Genomic DNA, 26,330 nt, shown 5'->3' with positions numbered 1-26,330 from the left:
ATACAATTGCCCATTAAAATACTCTATAAGGTTTGTTCTTACGAAATGCAGAAAAAATTATATGTTCGACTGGAGATTTATTTTTAGCCCAAAGATGCATGTGTTGACAGAGACAAAAACTTATTTAACTACTGTTTGTTTTTTAGCTACTGTTTGTATTTCTTCCCTTCATAATATTGTGCAAGATGCAGAAAAATTTAGCTAATAGTTTTGGCGGCTGTGACGCTCGCTTTAAAAATGTAATTTTTAGCGATTTGTGAGAGTTTATGGAACCAATCTTTGATTTTTTTTTTAATATCTTAGTCGTAATTTCTGAATATTGTTTTCAAAGTGTGATGAGAAACAAAAATGCTGTTTTATCAAGTTAGTTTTCAAATTTATAGTCAAAATTCGAAACTACTTTTATACCAAATGTCAACATCTTGTATCACAAATGTCATTTAGTTCACTTTAAATCGTAAAATTAAATTGTGGTCTTTTTGATGTTAATTAACAATTTGTAGGGTCCAGAAAAATTAACACGCCCGCGTTAATTGAAATTGATCTTCTTACAATAAATGTACAATAAATGTAGTTTGCAATTTTCAAAACTAAGTTGATAGGTTTTTTTCAAATTTTACACACTATTTGTACATATTAGATTTAAAATAAAAATTGATATATTTTTATCGCAGTTATGCTGAAAAGAATTTGAATTATTCAACTCAACTCAACTCAAAAATCGCTAAACATTATCACACGTCAGTAGTAAGGGGGGCCCATTAGTGATTAATCAAAGGTCAATCAAAGGTCAATCAAAGGTCAATCAAAGGTCAATTAATTAATTAATTAATTAATTAATTATATAATTAGCGCTTTAATTAGGCTAATGAATTTTTAATTGTTTTTTAATTGGATATTAATTAGATATCGAAGTGAAAGTGTAAATTAATTAGATCAATTAAATCAATTACTCAATTAATTAATTACTTAATTAATTAATTACTTAATTAATTAATTACTTAATTATTTAATTAAATAACTAATTAATTAATTTTTAATTAGATATCAAATGGAAAGTTTTATTAATGACTCATTAAAAAATTGATATTAAAGTAAAAGTTTTAATTGATGAAACTTTCTAATTACATCTTAATGACGCAATAATTAGTTATCAAAGAGAAAGTTTAATTGATGAAACTTTCTAATTACCTCTTAATCGTTATGACAATAATTAACGGTTAAATAACGATATAATAATGTGAAATTAATTTGACATCAAATTAGAAAGTCTAATTAGTGAAATTAGAAACTTAATTAAATATATAATTGCATTGACTAACGATAAGTTAATGTAAAATTAAATGAAAATAAAAGAGAAACTTGTTTTTATTTCTACATAAATTACTGCCTTCTGATAGAGTCCTTCATTGTATAAGTTCGTTGGTGCTACGAAGAAGTCCCCCAAGTGTCTTAGTGACTTTGTGTGTGTTGGTTAGAGGAAGAACAAGAAGAAGTAAAAGAAAATAGATCTTCAATTGTTTTTTTCAATTAACGCGCCGTTATTAAACATGGATGATGGTAAGAAATTATTTATTTATTATTTCCATAACTTTAATCATATCTACGAAATTAAACATTTTTTTTTTTTTAACAGAATTGGTTCAGTGTCCATTTATCAAAGATCATTGGGTGAAAGCTAGCAGGATGTGGATGCACAAGTATAAATGTCAGCGACGGATGCAACCAACGTTTCCCGTTCCACATGCTCAACATACGGAGAGAAATTGTAAAGCCGACCAGAATCAAGAAATGCTGATACATAAGAAAGAAGGAGAAGAAGCAGAAGATGAAGAGTCTTGGGATGACGATAATCACGGTGGATATACTCCCGTTATTCGAGGGGACATCATTAAAGAAGTCCCACCGCATTTAACCAAGAAAGAAAAAAAAGAGTTTCGCAAAAATGAGCGGTTAAGGATGAGTGTTTTTGTGTGACAAGTGCAATTTCATTAAGCACATAAATTCTTAACTTAACATCGTAAGCATATCGGATGTGATGAGGATATTTTGACAATTAAACAATGATAATTTATTTTTATTTTTTTTTTTTTGACTAATAGACGTCGTCAGTGAATATTAGACAATGTATTTACTGCGGATTAGAAAACTATTGTCGCTAGAAACAAGGTTGTCTTTCGGGAAATCGGCTCCGTACACTTCCCATCGTAAGTATGGATCTGCGATGATGATGATGGTGATGATGTTGATAATGATGAGGGTGTTTTGGCAAACAAACAATGGTGAATTATCATTTTCTCTGGCTAATGACTGCGCTAGTGAATATTAGGCATTGTATTTCTTGACTAAGAGATTAGAAAAGCTGGTGCCGGTAGCGCTAAGGTTGTCTTCCGGTCGGTCAACTCAGGCGTCGGGGTTTAGAAACAGAAAATAATGTTAATTACCTACCCCTTTCTTCATACTTTCAAAACTTTCACACTCAGTATTAAAAGCTGCTACCACCGAGTCATATGTTCTCAGTTGAAAAAATTTTTCACAGTGTGTGTTTCGCCTGAATTGTGTTAGTTTCTTTGGTGACATCGAAAATGGAATCTTTCAAAGTTCTGCTTGCTTCGCTATCCATAGATAACATTTTATTAATGTTTAAATGCGGTTTGCTCAACACTAGCGAGATGAAAAAAGCGGCTTTATCTTTTATTGATTACAAATTATTACAAAATGATCGCCCAAAAAGTGAAGTTGACATTGACAGCTACGTTCAATTACGACGTTCAGTTACTGCATCGCTCGGTAAGTGTATTTAAATATTAATTTAAAGGTGATAATTTCCGAATTTTGTTAAATATTAGAAATGAAGAGAAAAACACCATTGGGGACTGAAACTAGTGATTTAACAAATAGCGACAAGGCTTCTGTCTCAGCATCAAACTTAAAAAACGGTGAGAGATTAACTATTTATTTATTTATTATTCTAATGTTATATGAGGTACAGTTGCTGCTCAACATATCGCAAGTGGAAAAAAGAGCAACAAGGATGACGACGACGATTGCAAGATCATAGAAATTCCTGACAGCGATGATGACGCTGTAAAAACAGAAAGAACGCAAGCTGGTGACGAAATAAATAAAAACAAATTAACAACTAAAGGTACCTAAATATATTTTTTCATCATTCATCACTTTAATTTTACGGTTTTCAGACCCGGTAAATATCATTTCGCACTTTGTGGCATGTAATCCTTATACTAATCCTCAACCTTCAACATCAAAAGATGCTAGTTCAGGTAAAGTAACTTTGTTATCCGTTTAAGTGGTAATATAAACTTTTTTTTTTTTTTTTTATGTAAAACAGAATGGAAACCATATGCACCACATACTTATCTGGAGAGTATGGGCGAAAGTGAGTGTACGTTGACAAAATTCGCTCTCACAGGTCGCCGTATGAGATTCCAGTTTAAAAAAGAAACATGTACGAGCGATCCTATTGTCTGGTTGCAGGTCAGAATAAATAAGTAAATAAAAAAAACATGTATCGCTAAATAAATCCTGAATTTTCAGAATGCTACTGATGAGCTTCTCAAGCACATGTGCAGAGGTTTTGCACAGACGGATATTGTAGGCGTGGTACTCGAGAATCATGAACACCCCGACAAACCACTCTACGTTTCATTCCGAAATTTGGCGCAATACAGCAACCATGTGATAATGGATCTCATCGCAAAGGTACTCCAAAGTAACGCGTCCTTTTTCGTTGATGGTGTGTTGAGTGTACGAGTTGACTGCATAAGACCACCTTTGGGAAAAGGTACGCCATCCGCATCAGATGCTCTAACTGTTGGGTTTAACGAATTTTCATTATGTAAAAACAGTGTTTATTGTATAGAAAATGACGCTGATAACAGATGCTTAGCGAGAGCCGTTGTGGTTGCAAAACATTTTTGCGATTCGGGTTTTCTGAAAAAAAGTTTGGAAATTTTCAAAGGCACTCACGGTAGACAACTTTTATCAGATTTGGCGGAGAGTTTATGCATTGCAGCGGATATAGATTTATCAAATGGCGGCGATTACAGACACATTAATATTCTCCAAGAATATTTGAATGATTACACTATAGTTGTTTACAATAGTCGAAAAGGGAGAACTGTTTATTTCGAGGGTGCTCGACTTACAGGTCGGCCGTGCTTAAATTTAATCATGGAAAATGGTCATTATAATGTGATATTAAGTTTAACAGGGGTGTTTGCGACGAGCTATTTCTGCGAGAGATGCCGTGTCCGAAGTAGAGATAACAGTAGACATAAAAATTGTCCCTACATCTGCCCATGTTGTCATTCAAGTCCACCATGTGAATTAATTGAAAACAATCAAATTGAATGTACTAAGTGTAACCGATTTTTCCGCGGCGGTAATTGTCTGGCCAAACACGAAAAACTAAAGATATGTGAAAAATTACAAAAGTGTAGAGATTGTTTTCAAAATATTTGGATAAAACGAAAAGAAACTCATGTTTGCGGTATTAAGTTTTGCGATGTATGCGGTGAAAAGAAACCAATTAGACATTTGTGCTATATACGAACAAACAAACTGAGTCAAAAAGTTATTGATAATAATTCCATGTTTTTGTTATTATTTTTTGATTTAGAAACGACCCAAGATACGGTTGTTCAAGACGACAACTATTTACATGTACCAAATGTGTGCGTGGTACAGCAAGTCTGTCACCAGTGTATTTCAAAAGATGACATTTCAGACGAATGTTCGTTCTGCGGAATCCGGCAACACATTTTTTTAGACAATCCAATAGAAAACTTGTTAGAACATGTTTCAAACATGTCAAAAAAAATTAAAGTTACAGCTATAGCCCATAACTTGAAAGGCTATGACGGTTGCTTTATTTTGCAATTTCTGTTTAACAACTTTTCGAGATGGCAGCCATCTCTTATTCGAACCGGGGCTAAGTTAATGTCAATTAAATGCGGTGAATCAATTCGCTTCATTGATAGCTTAAACTTCATTCAACTACCATTGTCAAAATTTCCGACTACATTCAAAATTTCAGGCTGTAAAGGTTATTTTCCCCATTTTTTCAACACGAATCAAAACAGTGAATACGTAGGGCCATTACCTGATGCAAAGCATTACGGTTGTGACATGATGAAGCCTGATGATAGAGTTACATTCTTCAAATGGTATGATGCACAAATAGCAAACGGTTATGTTTTTAACATGAAGGATGAGATAGTTAAATATTGTATATCAGACGTTGATATTTTACGGCGAAGTTGCGTAAAATTAAGGCTCAACTTTTTAGAAACAAATCGCGTTGATCCGTTTTTAGAATGCATAACTATAGCTTCGGCGTGCAATCTTGTGTTTCGTCGGAACTTTTTAAAAGAAGATAGTATTGCCGTCATACCGCGTAACGGGTATCGAAGATGTGATAATCAATCCTATTCTGCACTGCAATGGCTTACGTGGATGGCCCATAGCGAAAATATCACCATTATACATGTCGGCAATGATCGCGAAGTTCGCTTAAAAGAAGGTTTGTTGGTTGACGGTTTTTGCGCAGCTACAAACACTGTGTTTGAATTTCACGGATGTTGGTGGCACGGATGCGAAAGTTGTTTTCCCAATCAAACGGCCAAACTATCCACGAAAGACGATTCGTTGTTTTCGCGTCGTGAAAACACCTTATACAAAGAAAACCGTATTAGAAATGCGGGGTACAATCTCGTGACCATCTGGGAATGTGCTTTTAACAAACTGAAAAATGAGAATCCACTAATAATCCCATTTTTAGCTTCACAAAATGTTAACCGGACAACACCACTAAATCCGCGCGATGCTTTTTACGGCGGCAGAACAAACGCGTGCAAATTGTATCACAAATGTATACCGGGTGAGAAGATAATGTACTACGACGTTTGCAGTCTTTACCCTTTCGTCAACAAGTACGGAAAATATCCATCGGGTCACCCTAAGAAAATTTATGTAGGGTCTGAAAACTGTAATCAGGTTGATATAGGTATGATTGAAGGTATAATTAAATGCGTCGTTGAACCACCCAGAGGTCTATATCACCCGGTACTTCCTTATAGATGTAACGGAAAATTGACGTTTCCGCTGTGTCGCGTATGTGTCGAATCATCGAATCAAAGCCGTTGTCAGCACTCAGGTACGGAGCGTCAATTTACGGGTACATTTATAGCTGATGAACTAAGAAAAGCTTTGGAAAAGGAGTACAAAATTATAGAATACCATGAAATATGGGAGTATGATGTCACGATGTACGATCCAGCTTCGAAAATTGGTGGTCTATTCACAGGTTACGTAAATAATTTTTTGAAAATAAAACAGGAGTGCTCAGATTGGCCATCGTGGTGTCTAACGGATGCGGATAAGTCCCGGTATGTTGAAGAATATTACGCACGCGAGGGGGTTCAATTAGACCGAGCTAAAATCGCTAAAAACCCCGGTATGCGGTATTTATCGAAACTAATGTTGAATTCGTTTTGGGGGAAATTCGGTCAGCGGGAGAATTTGCAACAAACAGAGATAATCAGCAATCCATCTGATTTGTTTAAACTAGTTACGAACCCTTCAGCGGTGGTACATGACATTACGATAATTAATCCCGACACAGTTATGGCTACCTGGGACAGATGTGCTGAGGATGTGAAGCCGTCAAAAACAGTTAACGTCGCTATCGCTGCATACACTACGGCAAACGCACGTCTACAATTATACAAATACTTAGAGCAGCTTAACGAACGAGTATTATACTATGATACAGATAGTGTCATCTTCACGCATAAAAATGATGAATGGTTACCACCAACGGGCGATTTTTTGGGAGATTTAACTAATGAAATGACCGATTACGGTCCGGAGAGTTATATCTTAGAATTTGTCAGCGGGGGGCCGAAAAACTATAGTTATAAATTTTTGAACTCGAAAGAAAATAAAATTGACTATGTTTGTAAAATTAAAGGAATCACGTTGAATTACCAAAATCTTCAGCATATAAATTTTTCAAAAATGAGAGATATGGTGTGCAACAATACAGGACAGGAAATACATTTAGAGGACAGGGTAATTGTTAGAAGTAAGACTTACGAAGTTTTGACTAAGAACAGCTCGAAGCTGTACAGGATAAATTATACCAAAAGGCGCCGTTTAAACGATAACACATTTGACACTTTACCGTACGGCTTCGAGTGACATGTATTTTTATTTTTATTTATTTATTTTTTTTTTGTATTGTGTGTAAAAATTTTATTTTATATATGTTTGTGTATGTGTGTGTGTCTATGTAAATTTGTTTTAATAATAACATAGGCATACATTTTTGTGAATAAATGTACATATTTAACTCTTACACTTTTGTTTGGTTGTTAGTCCCATATTAAAAATAAATAAATAACGGTTACAGTATCTTAGCATTACAAACAATTGAAGTGCACGTTTTTTGGGAGTGTTCCAAGCCAGCGTTTTCGGTGCCCGTTCCCGGCCGCGTTTCCCGGCGCGCGTTCCCGGCCGCGTTTCCCGGTGCGCGTTCCCGGCGCGTTTCCCGGTGCACGTTCCCGGCGCGTTTCCCGGCGCGTTTCCCGGCGCGTTTCCCGGCGCGTTTCCCGGCGCGTTTCCCGGCGCGTTTCCCGGCGCGTTTTCCCGGTGCGCGTTCCCGGCCGCCGCCCGCATCACCCCGTACACCATCAAAAGAATGTCGTTTGGGTATAAAAGGTAAAAGAAAACAAGTGGTTTTGTATGCGTCTTTGTGTATTTATGAGAAATACTTATTAAAGAGATTATTGCAAATTGTATCGTTGTTTTTGAAATCATAGTCATACGTGTTTAGAAATGTCTCAATTGGATTTCCCATAGCGTAGTTGAAAAGAAACAAAAGACAGTACTGTCCGCAAAGGGTTGATGTTACATCTTGAATTTGATGCGAGTTGTAAGACCACATTAAACAATTTCTTTGAAGAAAACTTGAAATTTTTTTAGATGGACGCCTTCCAAAACTGTCAAAGAAATACGCAAATCCAAATTTATCGATGTAAATGGCCATCCAGTGAGTACCGGGCATATAGTCGGGGTCGCTGTTGAAAATTATTAGTGACGGTCTACTAACAAAACGTGGTAGTGTGTTATAGGCCGAAACAAGAACATGATATTTCCTCTTCTTCGTAGATATTTTCTCCAGACAGTTTTTCAGTTGCACTGTGTTCATCGTACCAGCTTTTCAAGTTCTGAACATTTCGCAACGCGCACATTGCTTTTCTAAATAAATGATGTTTGCAACACTGTGTGTCAAAATTCTTTCTTAAATTTCGAAACGACGGACAATCCAAGTTCTCAATATTCAGAATATTACATTCTGGTAAACGCTTGGCTAAAAAACGTTTCTTCTCTATACCTTTTACATAGATGCAAGTTGAATTTTCGGTTGCTTTTTGCAATATTTTATCCAAGTTTTCATACAATGTATCACCCGTTGACCAACAAAGACCGTGAAAATTGTAGGTTAACCAATCAGCCTGCTTTTGATAATTGTGTGGTAATGTAGGAATATCTTCCGGTGGTTTAAGCAGAAAATGCATTGGCGCACTTTCACCACAACAATTTAAAATCGCCAACTCTTTTATGATCAGATTTTTATCCGAGCCCCCAAAGCTGAAACACTGGTAGTCGATGAAGACAACCATCTTGTTGGACGTTCGAAATAAGACTGACAAATTTTTGTTTTTTCACATTTTATTTGTTTACTTATAATCAAATACAAAATTAACTGCTATAATCCACAATTACATTACGTTTTTTATCAATTTCAATTACACTGTCAAATTCCCCATACACCAAACAGTTGACAGTTTCTTCGAGAGGTGTGTTAAACGCAACTTCTATTCGTAAACTTCCGTTTTTTATCAAATTCCACGAGAGATTGTTATGCGCTGACAAATCAGGTGTTAAATCAAAAACAGCAATTGAAAATCCTTCAGCGTAGTTTTCCCTGGAAATGTTGTTGCCAGTGTTCAAAAAGTGTATTCCCGTTCCCGAAAAAAGAGTGTGATACATCGACACAAAATTCTTACTAACACCATCAAAAATTGGCTGTAGCGGTTTACTAGGAATTTGATTTCCATCCACGTAGAGTGATAAATAGTTCAAACCAAAATTTTGAAAATTGAACGGATTTAATGTATAATCGCCATTAAATGCTCTATTAGTAACAAAACACACGGCGCATCGTTTTGGCAATTGTCCTAAATAAACGTTATCCAATGATTTTCCTTGTACGCCTTGCGGTATCGTTAGAACTTTTAATTCAGTTCGAGTTATGGGATACTTTGCCGAAGATATTTCCAAAGCTTTTGTATGCGCAAGCAGGACTGTTGGATTTATTTTATTTCTTCTAATCAGCAAAGTTGCATCTTTAATATGTAATTTTCCAACTACACCATCGGCCATCAACACAAAACTATCCCGTGATCGCACAAACTTTAAACGCAACTCTACACCGTTCATTAAAAATTTTTCTTGGTTAAATATGTCACAGTTCAAGTGTCCTATGAGATCGATTTCTTTACTTGCCGATGTTAACTTTCGTCTCTTAGCATATCCAGCGTTTGCGTCACCGATGGTGTTCATTTTTCCAGCTGTATCTTGGTACCATAATCCGCATGTAAGATGCGAGTTCTTTGCGCCAGCATCGTAATTTAAAAGAGTCTCCAGATAACTTTTGTAAGCGTATGTGTTGTTAGGAGGTGAGATGAGTTTTTGATTCAAGTACACGTCAACTTGGCTAAACATCGAGTGCAAAAGATTATTAATTGGTGCTATTTTATCAGCTTCGACGAACTTGGTTCCATCTTCTTTGACAATATTTACAGTGACCGAAAGTAAGGTCTGAGAAAGGTCTATATAATCGTCACACCCGGTTGCAACAAATTCAAGGGGGCTATTTTCCGATATGCTGGACACTGTTTTATAGTGAACCCACTGACCTGACTCAATACTCGTTTGTGTCGGTGGTAATGCGAAAAGATCGAGTTCACTCTTGGCACACTCGCAACTGTTTGGGTGTAGGAAAGACATTTTGTATTTTCTCTATACTATACTCGCTTATGTGAAAATATCCTGATATTTTGCTGTTGCACTTTTACGCTTAGACTTCTTTACACGATGAGCTGTTAACTGCTTCTGAACTTTATTCCTCATGCGCTTTCTTTTTATACTGCCTGAACCAATTAGATTATTGACTTTATCCTCAGCTTTACGTTTTAAATTTTGAACTGACTGGTTGAAACGTGTTTTAAACGCCTCTTTTGCGGGCACCTCATTAACGACGTCACTAAGAAAGTTTGATCCACTAAGCAGTGTTTCTTTACCGATAGTCTTTATGCCGCTTTTTAAAAATGGCAAAACGGTACGAAAAAGACCTTTTAAAAAACTCCCGAAACCATAACCTCTTTGATAACTAGCACCTTTATAAATTGAACCTATACCTGAGCCGGCTTGGTTGATGTAATAGTCGTGATAATGACAAGCGTTCATTATGAAATTTTTCTAAAGTGAAGTTTAACGCACACGGTCCCAAACTGGAATGGCACTTTTTCACCCGTCACACTTCTTATATCAATTTCGATATTTTCAAACTCTCTCCTCAATACAGGTATATAGTGAGGGTGTGAAAATTCTTGAGTATTATGAGTGCCGTAAATGTAACGTTGATTGTCAATAACTACTACTCGCAACACTTTTGCAAGCGTATCACCAATTAACTGTGGCTCAACAATGTCACTATATATAAAAAGATGTGATGGCATACCCAGCATAACATTTGCGGGGTGTGATGATCTCTTATTTAACACGTTTGTCTCGGGCTCAAATCCCAACTGTAGACTAAGTTTTGGCGAAAGCACCAGTGATACTAATTCTTTGCTACCACAAGCGACATGTACTTTTTTTGAGATACTGTCAAACTTAAATAATACCTTTTCCATCTTCAGAGTTTCTATTGTGTTTAGAGCATGTAAAATATCTTCTATCGAATCGTAGTTTCCAGTTTCTATTCTAGATTTGTAATCTCCAGTAATTTCATCGTCCAATATTTGGTGCTGACCATTTTTGATAGCTTTCAGTAGATTTTCAAAAGATTTATATTCTCCTCGCAAAATTACATCACTCGATAACATGGCACAGCGTTCATTACACTTCACATCACCGATAGAATTACCACCAGCAGTTATCAGTGTTTTCATGTTAAATTTGTAGATGCAGTATATAACATTTTCGCCCTTGTTGACACTCATAAAGGAGCAAGGATACTGAATTTCCGTTAAACCCACGCACCATTCGCCATCTAAATGAATAGTTTTTGGTAACTGAGTGTAAAAATTCGCAGTTGTGTTATTAGGAAAATATTCGGTAGAGCTGTTTGACACCAGTGATAAATAAAAATCCTTATTCTGATTCATATCGTTGTTAACGCGTCGCACGGAATCCAAGAATTGAACTTTGTTGGGTAATCCCTCCACTGTACAAATGCTTCACAGTTGCCTTTTTTGTGTCTCTTTTTTAATACTTTCTCAATTTTAAATGTATTTTCGGGGTCGTACGTTACGCGCTGAAGTTCCGGCTGATAAAAGACTCCGTCTACAGGTTCGTCCAACAAGTCGCAGATCTTATACACAACTGGCTCTCGTCTTATTACGTGGGTAATTTTAAATATTTCACCACTCCAATTGTTCACATAACCTTTTTCAAAAACATGTTTGTACCTGCTTATTCTTACGTAATCACCAACTTTGTATAAAATTGTTCTCTTACTTTCATTTTTTAATTTTAGACGACCGTTCATAATATTATTATATACGGTTAAAACATTATCTCTGTTTACTTCGTTAGGGGACATTTTGATTGTCGAGTGATAAGCGCTGTTATAGGATTTCACAAGGTCTTGTAATACGTTTATATACTCAAAACTGTTCGAGTAAGTGAAGTACTTGTACATTTTTGTTTTTAACGTTTTATTAAATCTTTCTACGACTGCAGCCTTTACATCAGGATTATTTGCTGTATAGAAGTTTACATCGTGTTGTTTGAACAGTTTTTGCACATTTTTAGCAAGAAATTCTTTACCTTTGTCCGTTTGAATACTTACAGGTACACGTTCACTGAAAATTTCAGCAAATGCGTCAGCTACTTCTTTGCCTGTTTTCGTGCGTAAAGGTTTAACCCATGCAAATTTTGAAAACACGTCTATCACACTTAGAAGATAGTTTATGCCTTTGTTATATTTTGCAATGTTACGTATATCAATTAAATCTGCTTGAAAAAGATCATCAATGTTGGTTACATGATATCTATTTCTGGAAAACTTTCTATAAACGTGCTTGTGTAGAGTGTAGGAATCTTCACCTTCCAACCAGTGTTGAACTTCTTGTTTGGGGACATCTGATTCCTTGGCTAATTTAGTGACACCGGAAAAACTTAGAGGATCCGCAAGAGTAAAGTATCGGTCTTTTATAAAGTTCATTTTATTAATCACTCAATCTAATATGGTAACCAGAATCGACGTTTATTTGAAGGCGATACCGAATTAGGTGTTTGCTGCTTGTTTCTTCTCCTTCTTTGCGTTCTGCTTAACGGTTCTTCATAATCGTTTCTCGTAGGTGTCTCCATGCTCTGTTTAGAATTCGGTGAGCCTTCAATTTCCTCGCTTTCTACTGCTGCTGCTGCCGTTTCTTCTTCGTTTATATGTTTTAATCTCTGAGAATTTACGATAAATGTACGCGGGACATTTATTTTCTTCAACACAATTGCAAAATCCTCCCAACCGTCCGGTGCAGTGGATGATTTGACACTACTACTAGGTCGCATGATGTCGTCGATTAAATCAACTATATTGGAATTTTGAATGGTGTTACCGTTATAAGATACAATGCCTTTATCATCCCATGTAACTTGATTGTTTATTAAAACGTCAAGTAAAGATTTCGCTTTCTTTTGTGTTCTTTTTGGAATCGTTTCTAAAATGTTTGAAAAGTTATTAGAATTCGGCTCTATTTTTGCTATGTTTGCATCAGCTTCTTTGTACTTCTCATCCTTAATTTTACGTACTTCTTGTTGTTCAATTATTGGTAAAGCAATTGGCTCACGTGCACGACTCATAACGTTTAAATATTTTCGCAGTATTTGATTATAAAGAGTCCATTTTTCGTTGTCGTCAATATTCTTCATGTCAAGTATTTTTTTCATTTCACTATCGATGTGGCTGACCATGTTTTGTTGATTGTTATTATTATTCTGGGTCCGTTCGAAAACAGAAGGGTCAACTAGGATCATCTTCTTAGCGTGCTCCATTGTCTATTTATTATTAAACAAACTCCCCAAAACACCGGATATTATTGGTCCTAACAACAATGGAAGAAAAGCTCCACCTTTTTGAATAAGTATTTTTTTCTTCTTATGTGCAGGTATCTGACGATTAACCAAATCGCGAAGTAATTTCTTATGTCTCTGCAATTTAGTTTTTTGTGAGCGATTCAAAAGAACTTTACCCGATAAAGTGTTGTACGCGCACTCGCAAATGCAATGAACTAAATTTTTGTCAGCCGAATTTAAAATAGATTTTCGATATTCCGGTTTTGATTTATGCAAAAATTTTAGAAGCGCAGCGTTTTGTTCAATCTTTCGTGACATCGCTTTGGTAACTGATTAAGATATTGTTTGTCTTTCTATTTATACTTTTCTTTTAGGAATATAAGCAATGGCTGGTTGTTCATCAGGTAGAATGTTTGTACGAATGCGAACCGACTCGGGTGTGCTTTGTTTTAAATCGAATAATAAGTAACCGTGAGGTTTAGAGGTTGCATCCTTGTATGCCTCTTGAATATACTTAACGTTTTCAGGGTATATTTGTCGAGCCAGAAAATTGATTTGTGCCTTATCTCTAGGATTTTTAAAATACACAATGTAATTAGCGTTCAACGATATATCTCTTTGGCCTTTGCCTTGATGAAACAGATTTTGTGTTATATAGAAAACGCTGAGGTTTCGGTGATGACTTCCTTTAGTGAAAATATCCACGACATTACCATTGGTTTCTCTCATCAAATCATCGATAATTATCAATCTCGGTTTCACATCGTCAAATGCATTTAAATTAGGAATTCCTTGGTAATACTTTATCGACATGGTCGCTTCTTCTTCTACTTCATATAGAGGCTGCCATTCATCGTAACACCATATAATTTCTTCAAAATCTGAATCACACATTGAATCACAATATTTTAGAAAACGTTTTATGAAATAAGATTTTCCACAGGCAGTTGGTCCAGCAACAATCGCTGTAAAAGGAGTTTTAAACCGTAAGTCCATGATTTTTTTTAGCAAATGGTAGCAGAGCGAACAGCAGTTGCTAATAACTGACCCGACGACTGACCATGCTGTTGTTATTATTATTTCTGATTTGTGTTAGTGTTGTTTCAGCGCATGTCATTTGACAAATGAGTGAAGGGGGTCATAAAAAATAAATTCTTAATACATTTATTTATTTACATTGTTGAAACAGTTTTTAAACGTATCTATTAAATTCTTCAAAATACTGTATCTTGTTACGCACATCACGGGCTAGCGTACAAGGTAGTTTTAAAAATACCTCGTAGAGAATGGGTTTGCATTCGTACTCCTTTTGTATGAGTGATAGAACAGCGTTTTCATATGATACGAGAGAATTCTTGTGAATACTCATTGCTACACCCATCACAAACATGTTGTAATCAGGGTAGAAGTTGGTCCTCACATTGACTTCTTGTAGTAAACTTGTTAAAAATTCATCCAGTTTTAAAATTAGGTTGACTGTGTCTGTTTTGAGGTACAGTGAATTATAGACGTCTGGATTTACGGACTTAAATTGTACGACCTTGTTGGGTAGCAAAAACACGCTGTACTTCTCTAGGTTGAACAAAAGCGATGTTTTAACCACCTCCGGAACGTCAATAAGATTTTCCTTGCTTTTCATTATGAATTCGCAATATTCCCGTATGGTGAAACATGCAGCTGATGTAAGATTAAAGTTATGGATTCTCACACACACTTCAAAATCTTTCAACGGCAAAACACCAACGGTAATGAACTTCGAGCTGGACTTGGTTATTGGCAGCGTAGTTTCGTTCAGCAGACGATATTTTTCATTTACAAGTTTTCTGTCTTCTACGGCTTTAAACTGTAACTCAACTTCATCGGCTTTTGCAACCATAGCTTCTTCGACGCCTTCGTCTAAGTCTTCCATTTGATGTTTTGCTGCTGCAGGTGGTGGAGGTGGTGGTGGCTGTGTTGGAATGTGTTGAAGTATAGTTAAATCTTGACCTGCAGAACTCGCTCCTACACCACACTCGGCTTCCAGGTGAAGCTTTGTCTTCTTCTTTTGGAGAGGCTCGTCGATGGAGGGTTTCAGATCACGTCTAACAGAAATCTTAGGCATGGCCATAGTAGCAGTCTTCTTCTTCTTCTTCTCACAGGCACAAACACAAAAGACACTAAAACACTTCGGGGACTTCTTCGTAGCACAAACGGACTTTGGAAACTGAAAGGACCCCACAAACGGTCACAATATATATGTAGAAACCAAAAGAAGTTTCTCTTTTATTTTCATTTAATTTCACATTAACTTTTCGTTAGTCAATGCAATTATCTATTTAATTGAGTTTCTAATTTCATTAATTACGACTTTCTAATTTGATGTCATATTAATTTTATATTTATATATCATTATTTGACCGTTAATTAATGTCATAACGAGCCTGATTTAATTTCTAATTGAATAAATTAAAACTTTCCCTTCTTATATGCAATTATGACATCATTAAGAGGTAATTAGAAAGTTCCATCAATTAAAACGTTCCCTTGGAAAACTAATTATAGCATCATTAAGATGTAATTAGAAAGTTTCATCAATTAAAAGTTTCACTTTTTATATCAAATTTTTAATGAGTCATTATCAAAACTTTCATTTTGATATTTAATTAAAAAATTAATTAATTAATTATTTAATTGATTTTACCAATTAATTAATTAATCGAGTAATTATTTTAATTGACTTAATTAATTTGTTAATTAATTAATTACTTAATTGATTAATTAATCAATATAATTAATTTACACTTTCACTTTGATATCTAATTAATATCCCATTAAAAAGCAATTAAAAAGTCATTAGGTCAATTAATCGACTAATTAATTAATTAATTAATTGACCTTTAATTGACCTTTGATTGACCTTTGATTGACCTTTGATTAATCACTAATGGGCCCCCCTTACTACTCACGTCGCGACGCCAAACTAACGGTAATAAAAAACAATTTTTTGCGTCAGATTTTATGTAGATTTGCATATTTTTATCTTTGAAATTAAAGGCGATTTTGGGGATGTCCATAAGTGTTGCCGGACCATCTATTATGTTCTGATTTATCCTATAAGAAAGTTAGTTTTTATTTGTATTTTTTTCTTATTTTTTTTATTCTTCTCTTAATTTCCATAATGTAAATGAGGCTTTGAGCAGTGACGTTTGTTTTGATTTTTTTCTAAACATTTTATATTACCTTTACTAATCAGCAGCCACTGCTCTTGACGACTGGTTATCTTCAAATTTTGCAATGGCTCTTGTTTTTTCGACTTCGTTTCAATGTTTAGCCGATTTTAACTAACTACTGTCATTAATTATCATAAATAGACAATTTGCCGTACACATTTCGTTGTCGTCAATAGTGTAAAACTTCATATTTTTTTTTAAATGTTAGAAAAATGTCGTCTAAGAATTTGTGTTTCCAAATACATATTATGAGTAATTGTTGATTAGGACATCTGCAACAATACGCACCTTTTGTCAATTAAATTTATACGAATTAATCTTGTATGCTCACAAAACATTGATTCTCTATGTATGAATGTAAACATTTATAATTTTTATTAAAGAAGTATAAAAATTAATATGTTTAGTATCATAGTGTGGTGTACTTTTATGTTAGTTCGGACGTAAAACATGTTACAAAGAGCCGAAAAATATTTCAAAAAATAAAAATTTAATATCATAACAATAATTGAATGGTGTTATGCAACAAAGATCCAGCCCACAAAAAAAATGATGTACCTCTTCCACCATCTGTTAAGTCTCATATGGACCTAAAATTCTTAAAGCTAATAGTCCAACTGAGTTGCTTCATTAGTGTTACTGCAATTTTGCACTACAGAATCGGTAAAATTAAGGCTTGAATAGCCATAATCTCCGTTTTTAAACAACAGTGGCTGGATCTTTGTTGCGTAACACTATTCAATTATAAAAAACTAATATTTAAAAGAGCTGCTTTTGGAGTTGTACTATAACTTATCGCATATTCTAACGCATAAAAATATGGATAAAATAACAAGTCCGAAAATTATTTTTTACACCCGAACTCTTCAATTATATTTCTATTCTTTCATGTGACCATTTTGTAGAGACCCCACTTCAAATTCGTGCCCAACTCTACTTAACTCCACCGTACCTCACTCCCCAAAACAGCGCACCCTATTGATCAATAGTAGTACTCCACAAGAGCATCATGGTAAAACAAATGATACTATAAAAATCAAATTAAACTGTAACATTTACATTTTAAATTGTGCCATCTCTCGTAGGAGAATGGTATCATTTGTGGGTTCACAAGTGGTTCAGAATAAAATTTTCTTGGACAACATTTTTTACAATCTTAAAAATTTAAAATCCAACTTTTGACTATTCTTCTGTTTATTTATCCATTCTCCATTAATATCCAGGCTTATCTAAATGTATTTTGATAATTTACGTAGATTTTCATTTAAATGTTAAAGACAAAGGCTTAAAATTCGAATCTAATTAACGAGATGTTAGCAAGTATTTGTTTTAAGAAATAATAAGTAAAATACCTAGTTCTATAATTTATTAATTTTATTTTCTTAAACGAATTACGGCAGTTAGAAACGATCAGTTAATCCCATAGCACATAGAACTTTGTACTTTTGAAAAGACATCACGCTACGTTCTTTCTGATTCAGACTTAAAATAGTTATTTGTGTACCAAGACCAAAAAGTATTTCTTTTTTCTGGCTTGAATTTGCAAAGAAGGGCTTGAATCTACAAAACCATCACTTTTTATCAAGATTCAACGGCTAAATTGCAAGAAAACAGCCGAAATCTGCACGAAATCATCAAAATTCTTAGAAAAATCCGCTTATTTCGCTGGAAATCGACATTTTCTCGCTAATTTTCAATGTTTTCTGACTTGAATTCGCAAAGAAAAGCTCGAAATCTACAAAATGATTACTTTTAATCAAGATTTAACGGCTAAATTGCAAGAAAACAGCAGAAATCTGCACGAAGTCATCAAAATTCTTAGAGAAATCCGCTTATTTCGAAGAAAAACTTTTTTTCGCTGATTTTCGATGTTTTCTGGCTTGAATTCGCAAAGAAGAGCTTGAAATCTACAAAACTATCACTTTTCATCAACATTTAACGGCTGAATTGCAAGAAAACAGCAGAAATCTGCTTGAAATCATCAAAATTCGTAGAGAAATCCGCTTATTTCGATGCAAAACGACGATTTCTCGCTGATTTTCGATGTTTTCTGGGGCAAAATGGCACTTTTTGGCCGTGATACACACAAGATTTTTTAGATTTTTTTTTAAATTTACAAGTAAATTAATTTTTACTTATGTTTTATTGATTTAATCATTTATAACAACTGAATAATTGGAAATGTTTATGAATTCTTTAGAAAAGTTCATATTTTCTTTATATACCTACATTTGCAGTTTCGACATGTGTAGCTTGACAATTTGTATGAATTAGGTTTGATGTGCTTTTTGATGTTGTTGCAGAAGCACTGCTAGACATGTTTATTTTCAATAATTCAACGTTTTTGTTGCACTTTACAGCAGATTATCGATTTGCTTTTACCCAAATAATTATAAAATTGGGGATAATGTCGGTATCTTGATGTAATATGTAAAACTATGGATAGATGGCGCCACCATAGATTGGCCAAAAATGTTTGCGGCCAGAAAAAACTTACTTTTAAGCCGCTTTTGAGGCCTAAAAATTCCATTTCCAGTTTAAGTCGCCTAAAAATAAAATTTTCCAAAATTTGTTTCTTTTTCTCCACAATTCTGCAATTTGATAGAGTCAATACACGGCTCTAAAATAACAACTTTCCAAAATTTCATAGCTGCAACAAAATCAATGAAGGATGTCTGAAATTTTTGTTTTATCTTAAAAATCTAAAGCCTAAATTGATTCTGGGATTCAGTTAATCTGAAAGACATGAAAAAATCTCAATGAATTAAAACAGTTCGTGAGAATAATATAGAAATTTTCAGGAATTCAAAAAATCTTAAATATAAGGCTTGGAAACTTGAACCAAAAATTTAACAATTAAAAATTTTTAAGATGTGAATTTTGAAACTGAAGAATCTGATAGAAATTTTAGGCTATTAATTTAAAAAATTACATAAGAACTTGAAAATTGGTCTTTTCGGTTTATTAAAATCCTTCTGATTCACCTTTCTTTATTTTCACAAAAAAAAAGAAAATAATTATTTTTTAAAGATCCGACAAATTCGAGTCCAAAGTTGCTAAACGACTGCGAATTTGAGAAATCTTGGGAAAGAATAAAAAATATTTATATATTTTATTATCTAAGGAATCAGAATAATATGAGTATCGTGTATAAGATGAATTGGAAGAATTTAACAAAATAGAAGGAATTTAAAGAAACCGAAGAATAAGTAAGATATAAGATATAAGGTGATAAAAAAAAGACAAAATGATTTTAGTGATATGACATGAAGCAATTAAGAACCTAAATATTTAAGAAATATTTACAAAAAAAAATTTTTTTATCGCGATGGTATATGTGGAATATTTGCAAGAAACAAATTTTCAAAAATCAAAATTGAGAAAATAATGGCTATCTCAACTTATGAGCTCTTTTAAAGGCAAAAGCATATCAATAATATTGACAAAAATGTAATATAACTTAAAAAGTATTCTTTACGCAAGTTATTTCGTTATTTAAGATGATTTTTCTACGATAAGACTTATTATCAAAAATACGATTTATTCCCAAACACCAAATTTCGTCAAAAAATGCTGACGCGCGTTTCGATAGCAGTGCTACGATCATCAGAGCGATGATTAAACTTTAATTAAAAGTATGTAATTCGTTAAAAAAGTTGTTTCGATTAACCGTGGTTTTCCTTTCCATTAGCCTGAATAATCGCGGTTCTAATGATAATTCGCGTATTCAAAACCCCGAAAAAATCTATTTTCTCTTGCAATTTATGTTTACACCACACCATCGCTTTATTTACTAATAAATTCACATTACCCTTTTTTTTTCAGGAAATCTTTTGGTTATTTTGGTGGTTACACTGAGTCGCCGTCTTCGATCCATCACCAACTTCTTCTTGGCTAATTTAGCAGTGGCAGATTTCTGCGTGGCAGTCTTTTGCGTTTATCAGAATCTGTTTATCTACATCGTAGACAGGTGAGTGTGACCATTTACGTGTTATTTACTTTCTGACAATTTAAAACACAAGTTATTATATTCACATCCGATTTTTTTATAAACATTGTGGTGATAAAAGTTACAAGCCAACGTCTGGACCGGCACCTGCTGACGATACACATTTGAAAAGAACATGTTTATTGTTGTTGCTTAAGGGTGAAATATTTCTTTCACGCAATATAAAAAATGGGGAATTTTGCCCAAATCCCCGTCCAATTTAAGCGAAACAAACACACGCTGGGTAAAGAGCGACATTAAAGGACTTTTCAGAATCATAATTCCACGTTATTGCGGTTTTGGCAACAACAAATCATTTGGGGTAAATGCAAAAAGTCAAATATTGACTCGTAAAAATTAGTCATAAATCTACATTGTCTGCTAGCCATCGAGGGATTATGATTCGGATAAAAAATCTTCCTGTCAAATTTTATATTTTTCTCATGACCTTCTGTGTGTTGGGATAAATGTAAATTGTAGATTGCCTAGTTCAAAACACTAAAATTAAATAATTCACATCAGAAGACAAGACGGGAATGAAACCAATGCTAACAGTGAAATATAACAACGACCGTTTGATTCTCCACCCAGGAAACCGGGCAAAAACATAATAAATCAAGCAACCCTCTGATAAATTTTTGATTTTTAAGAACGACGGTTTTGTAGTCCGTAAAGTTTTACTTACCACCATGTTAATACAATATTTATTGTGCCCTTTTGTGTAAGATTTTACGAACCTGCTGAATATGTTTTCCTTCTTTCTGCATGTTCTATCCAGGAGAAATGTCTTAATACAAGCAGTATTATCTTTTCACATTTCAGTTGGGTTCTTGGAGAATTTCTTTGCAAGATGTACATGTTTATCCAGCAACTAAGCAACACAGCAAGCATCTTTATTTTGGTTATTATATGCATCGAGAGGTACTTTGCCATTATCTACCCCATAACCTGCAAGCAAATTCTTACTCCAAAGAGACTCAGGGTAAGATAAAGCTGTTGATAAATATTTAACATACTTAGAAGTGATCAATTGAATTCTTTATCTAGTCGGCTGGCAACTTGACATGAAGATAAACAATTCAAATGTTATGATTAAATAGTTTGGTAATGAAGGCGAATAATAATAATATTTTTCTACTTTGCGTTAACAATACTTTTATTGTGAAACGCAGACGCAAACGCGTTTCATAATAAAAACAATTGTTTTTCAAATTTATTTATAGTGCAAAGTAGAAAAAATAGTATATTACACTCATTTCATAAAACGACTTGTAGCACTTGTCGTGGTCAAAACTCATTCGTGCAACAATATTCGCCTTATAAAATACGTGTCATAATGTACTATGATCGAGAACCACTGCAGTGTTTTTCCAATATTTGACCTCAAAAGTGATAATTATCTATCAAATATCGATACCGAAAAAACGCGAATTTCTTACTTTTTAATTTAACTCTCTCTTTTAACTTGAAAAAGCAGCTGATGTAGCCTACATATGCAGGGAGCAAAATTAAAAAAAAAAACGTTTTTCAAGATCAGTGAGAAAATAACAATAATTTTCTTAATTTTTATTTATTTTATTTTTTAATTTTTGTTTATTTTTATTATTTTTTATTCCTTAATTTCTTAACTTAACATACTTATTCAGATCTGTGTATTAAACCCACAAAATTACAAAATTGAAAACACTAAAATTTTGTTCCATTATTAAGGAAAGAAAAGTATTTTTATAAAAACCTTCAAAAGTTGTTAGTGTTTATAGACAGAAATTTCAAAAAGTGTCGATTACACCTTGTAATTTCTGCAGTTTTAACATTCCAGTAATAACATTTCGACAAATTATTGGTTTTGAGTTGTTTTTTTTGTGCCAAACTACGACTCCATAGAGCTGATAAAGCGAAAGTTATTTGTAATAATTTATAGCAAGAACCAAAAGTTTCAAAATTTTTCGATTACATCCTGTAGTTCTTGCAATTTTAACACTACATTAATTAATTTTAGATAAATTAATGGCTCTGAGGCATTCTTTAACTGTGTCAAAAAGCAACTCCATAGAGCCAAAGAGGCGAAAATTATTTGTGTTAATTTATAGCAAGAGAAAAAAATTCAAAATCTTTTGATTACACCATGTAGTTTCTGCAGTTTTAACACTTTAGCAATAAAATTTGTAGATATTATTGGCTTTAAGTTGATTCTCAACTGTGACGAATTACAACTCAATCGACCAAAACAAGCAAAAGTTATTAGTGTTTATTTATAATTAACGTCCTCAAAATTAAAATTTCTAAAAATTCGGTTTTTTGCTATGAAATTTTTGAATTGAGCACAATTAATAAACAAGTGGAAAGCAGTAAAAGATGCGAAATTCACTGTATTGAGACTAAAATTGTCAAGCTTAAGAAGTTTAATAGAAACAGGTGTATTTTTTTGTTCTTTTTACAATAAAACGTTGGAATTTAGCACAGTTAATAATCAAGTCGAAAGCAGTAAAGTGTCTAAATTGTATTGTTTGGGAATTAAAACTGCCAAAGTTAGGTATAGAAGTTTATTTGATAAATTTGATAATATTTAAAAATAGTCTAATTTACAAGACTAGATAGAAAGTTTTATGAAAAAATATATCTTTTCCTTAATTCTGGAACAAAATTTTAGCGTTTTTTGACTGTGTAATTACAATTTTGAAATTTGGTGGGTTTAATACACAAATCTGAATTAATTGATTTCGAAAATGTCATCTCTTTAACCTTTAAATTTTTATGAAAAAATTATTGTTATTTTCTCTCTTATCCTGAAATATATTTTCTATTTAAATTTTGCTCCGTGCGTAGATACAAAATTTCGACTAATAACTCCAAACAACACAATCCAATTATTAAGTTAAAAGTGAGAGTTAAATTAAAAAGCAAGAAATTCGTGTTTTTTCGGTATCGATATTTGATAGATAATTATTACTTTTGAGGTCAAATATTGGAAATAACTGCTGTTAATTAATAGCGAGAGCAAGAAACTTCAAAATATTTCGATTTCACTTTGTAGTTCCTGTAGTTTTAACTACTACAACAATAAAATTTGGTCAAGCAATTGGCTTTGAGGTATTCTTTAATTGTGCTAAAAGGCCACTTTATAGATCTGAAGAAGCAAAAGTTGTTAGTGTTTATAGACAGAAATTTTAAAAAGTGTCGATTACACCTTGTAATTTCTGCAGTTTTAACATTCCAGTAATAACATTTCGACAAATTATTGGCTTTGAGTCATTTTTTAACTGTGCCAAACTACGACTCCATAGAGCTGATAAAGCGAAAGTTATTTGTATTAATTTATAGCGAGAATTAAAAATTTCAAATTTTTTCGATGCATCCTGTAGTTCATTTAATTTTAACACTACATTAATGAATTTTAGATAAATTAATGGCTCTGAGTCATTATTTAACTGTGTCAAAAGGCAATTCCATAGAACCAAATAAGCAAAAATTATTTAAAAATTTCAAAATTTTTCAATTACATCCTGTAGTTTCTGCAGTTTTAACACTACAGCAATAAAATTTGAAGATATTATTGGCTTTGTTGTTTTGTTGTTTTTCAACTGTGACAAATTACAACTCAATCCACCAAAACAAGCAAAAGTTATTAGTGTTTATTTATAATTAACGTCCTCAAAATTAAAATTTCTAAAAATTCTATATAAAATTTTGGAGTTGAGCACAATTAATAAGCAAGTGGAAAGCAGTAAAACATCCGAAATTCACTGTTTTGAGACTAAAATTGTCAAGCTTAAGAAGTTTAATAGAAAAATTGGTGTAAGTTTTTTGTTCTTCTTACAATAAAACGTTGGAATTTAGCACAGTTAATAATTAAGTTGAGTATCCAAATTGTATTGAATGAAAAACAAAAATGCCAAAGTTAGGTATTAGACGTTTATTTGATAATTTTTTGGTGTTACGATTTTTGTAACTTTTGAAAATGTCGACTTTATAACCTGAAAATAGTCTAATTTACAAGACTACATGCATCTTCAGTTCTATAAAGTGGCATTTTGGCACAATTAAAGAATAGCTCCAGGCCAAAAATTTGTCCGAATTTTATTGTTTTAGTGTTAAAGTATCTGGCTCTCGCTATAAATTAACACAATTAACTTCTGCTTCTTTATCTCTATGGAGTCGTAATTTGGGCCAGTTAAAAAATAACTCAAAGGCAATAGTTCGTCTATAAATGTTATTTCAATAGTGTCAAACTGCAGAAACTTTAAGGTGTAATTGAAAATTTTCGAATTTTCTGTCTCTCGCTATAAATAAACATTAATACGTTTTGCTTCGCCTGTTCTATGGAGTTGTCTTTTGATACAGTTAAAAAATAACTCAAAGTCAATAATTTGTCCAAATTTCATTGATGTAGCGTAAAACTACGAGAACTACAGAGTGTAATCGAATATTTTCGATATTTCTGGCCACTAACTTTTGCTTCTCTGGCGCTAAAGCACAAAATACTAGGTGTTTATAAATAATTTTTCTAGCATCAAGGGTGACTATGAAATGTTAAAGAAGTTAGCCACTCATTATAAATGTGGGTTTAGATTTTTCAACTGACATTTGTAGTTAAACCTCAATCATAGAGCAAAGTAAGTTTTTAGAAGAAAACTGTTCCAGTTGTCATTTGAAACCTGAAAATAAAAAATTTTGACACAAAACCGTAACTGAAACGTGGTTGACGTAAGTAACATTATAATAGTATATTATGAAACGCGTTTCATAATGAACATTTTGCCGCACGCACGTTTTTAGGACACGATAAAGTAGTAAGTGCGGCGAAATGCATTATGAGCAAGTATCATACGCTATTTTTTCTATTTCGCCTTATTTTAAACGAAAAAACTTGATTTCGAAATCTAGGGAATTTTAGGGAAGTTGGCATTTGCAAAATGTTCGAGAAAAAATTCGAAGTAGCCAAATTCAATTTCAGTCAGTTTGACAGGTGTGACGTTTTGAGGTTACCGGAGCCCAAGGGAGCCAAGAGAGCGAAGATGTTGATCATGATCATGATGGTTCTCTTGCAACCAAAGAGTTTTTCTCCGATGAATTATTAAAGTACAACAAGAAATAATAGTGTATTGATTGATTTATCAAGGTTATTCAAAACCAAAATCTAAATTGTCAACGTTGACGGCAGGTTGACGGTTTGTCTGCTGCAAACCTAAGAAAAATATAAGTTCCTGGAAATATTGGCACGGGATTGGTTCATTACGATACCGAAATACGCTCAAACGCGTATCGAAATATCTTCATTTTGAACGCGAAATAGAAAAATAATTTTTGGCCTCATGAATTGTAAACGTCAAATTAACATTCAATTGACATCTTCGGAAACACTAGATTTACAAGCGCCCTGGACGTTTACACACGCCGTGCTGTAAAAATTGCCCAAATCGTCTGCTCTTCACATGCGTTTATAAATTAAAATCACTTTACCATAATGAAGATTGATCACCAAAGTGGAATCTACCTAAATTATTATCTCAATTAAGACAATATTTCTATTTTTAAAGTAATATTAAAACGTTTTTATACAGCGCCATCTTGTGTACTTTTTGTGCACTAACTACAAAATTGACAGAATTGACAGATAATGAAATTTACAAATGTCAGATGTGACAGTTCTCATGAGTTTTAAAAAACCCAATTATTTCAATTAAAATTTTTCGGCCAAAAAGTTTAATACAACTCTTGTGCGTTAACCATTTTACAGCGCTCAA

The 26,330-nt window shown here is 33.3% G+C and overlaps 1 protein-coding gene and 1 long non-coding RNA gene across 2 annotated transcripts in view; both read left to right on the top strand.

The window, feature by feature from the left end:
- The window catches only part of TrissinR (Trissin receptor), a 182,994-nt gene that overhangs the window by 100,870 nt on the left and 55,794 nt on the right, over window positions 1-26,330 (top strand). The window contains exons 4-5 of the mRNA XM_088035983.1: window positions 20,424-20,568; window positions 21,409-21,568. Of these exons, the coding sequence (XP_087892109.1) occupies window positions 20,424-20,568; window positions 21,409-21,568 (305 nt within the window). The remainder of the gene's footprint in view (window positions 1-20,423; window positions 20,569-21,408; window positions 21,569-26,330) is intronic.
- LOC148173822 (uncharacterized) lies at window positions 2,131-3,419 on the top strand. Its single transcript, XR_015770143.1, has 3 exons — window positions 2,131-2,939; window positions 2,993-3,284; window positions 3,353-3,419. It is a non-coding gene; the product is annotated as an uncharacterized LOC148173822 (long non-coding RNA).

Source organism: Gnatocerus cornutus, chromosome 5 (assembly GCF_029298725.1).
Source record: "Gnatocerus cornutus isolate USDA-ARS CGAHR chromosome 5, icGnaCorn1.1, whole genome shotgun sequence".
Taxonomy (NCBI): domain Eukaryota; kingdom Metazoa; phylum Arthropoda; class Insecta; order Coleoptera; family Tenebrionidae; genus Gnatocerus; species Gnatocerus cornutus.
The sequence above is the reverse complement of the archived record's forward strand: the minus strand, read 5'-3'. Positions and strand labels throughout refer to the sequence as shown.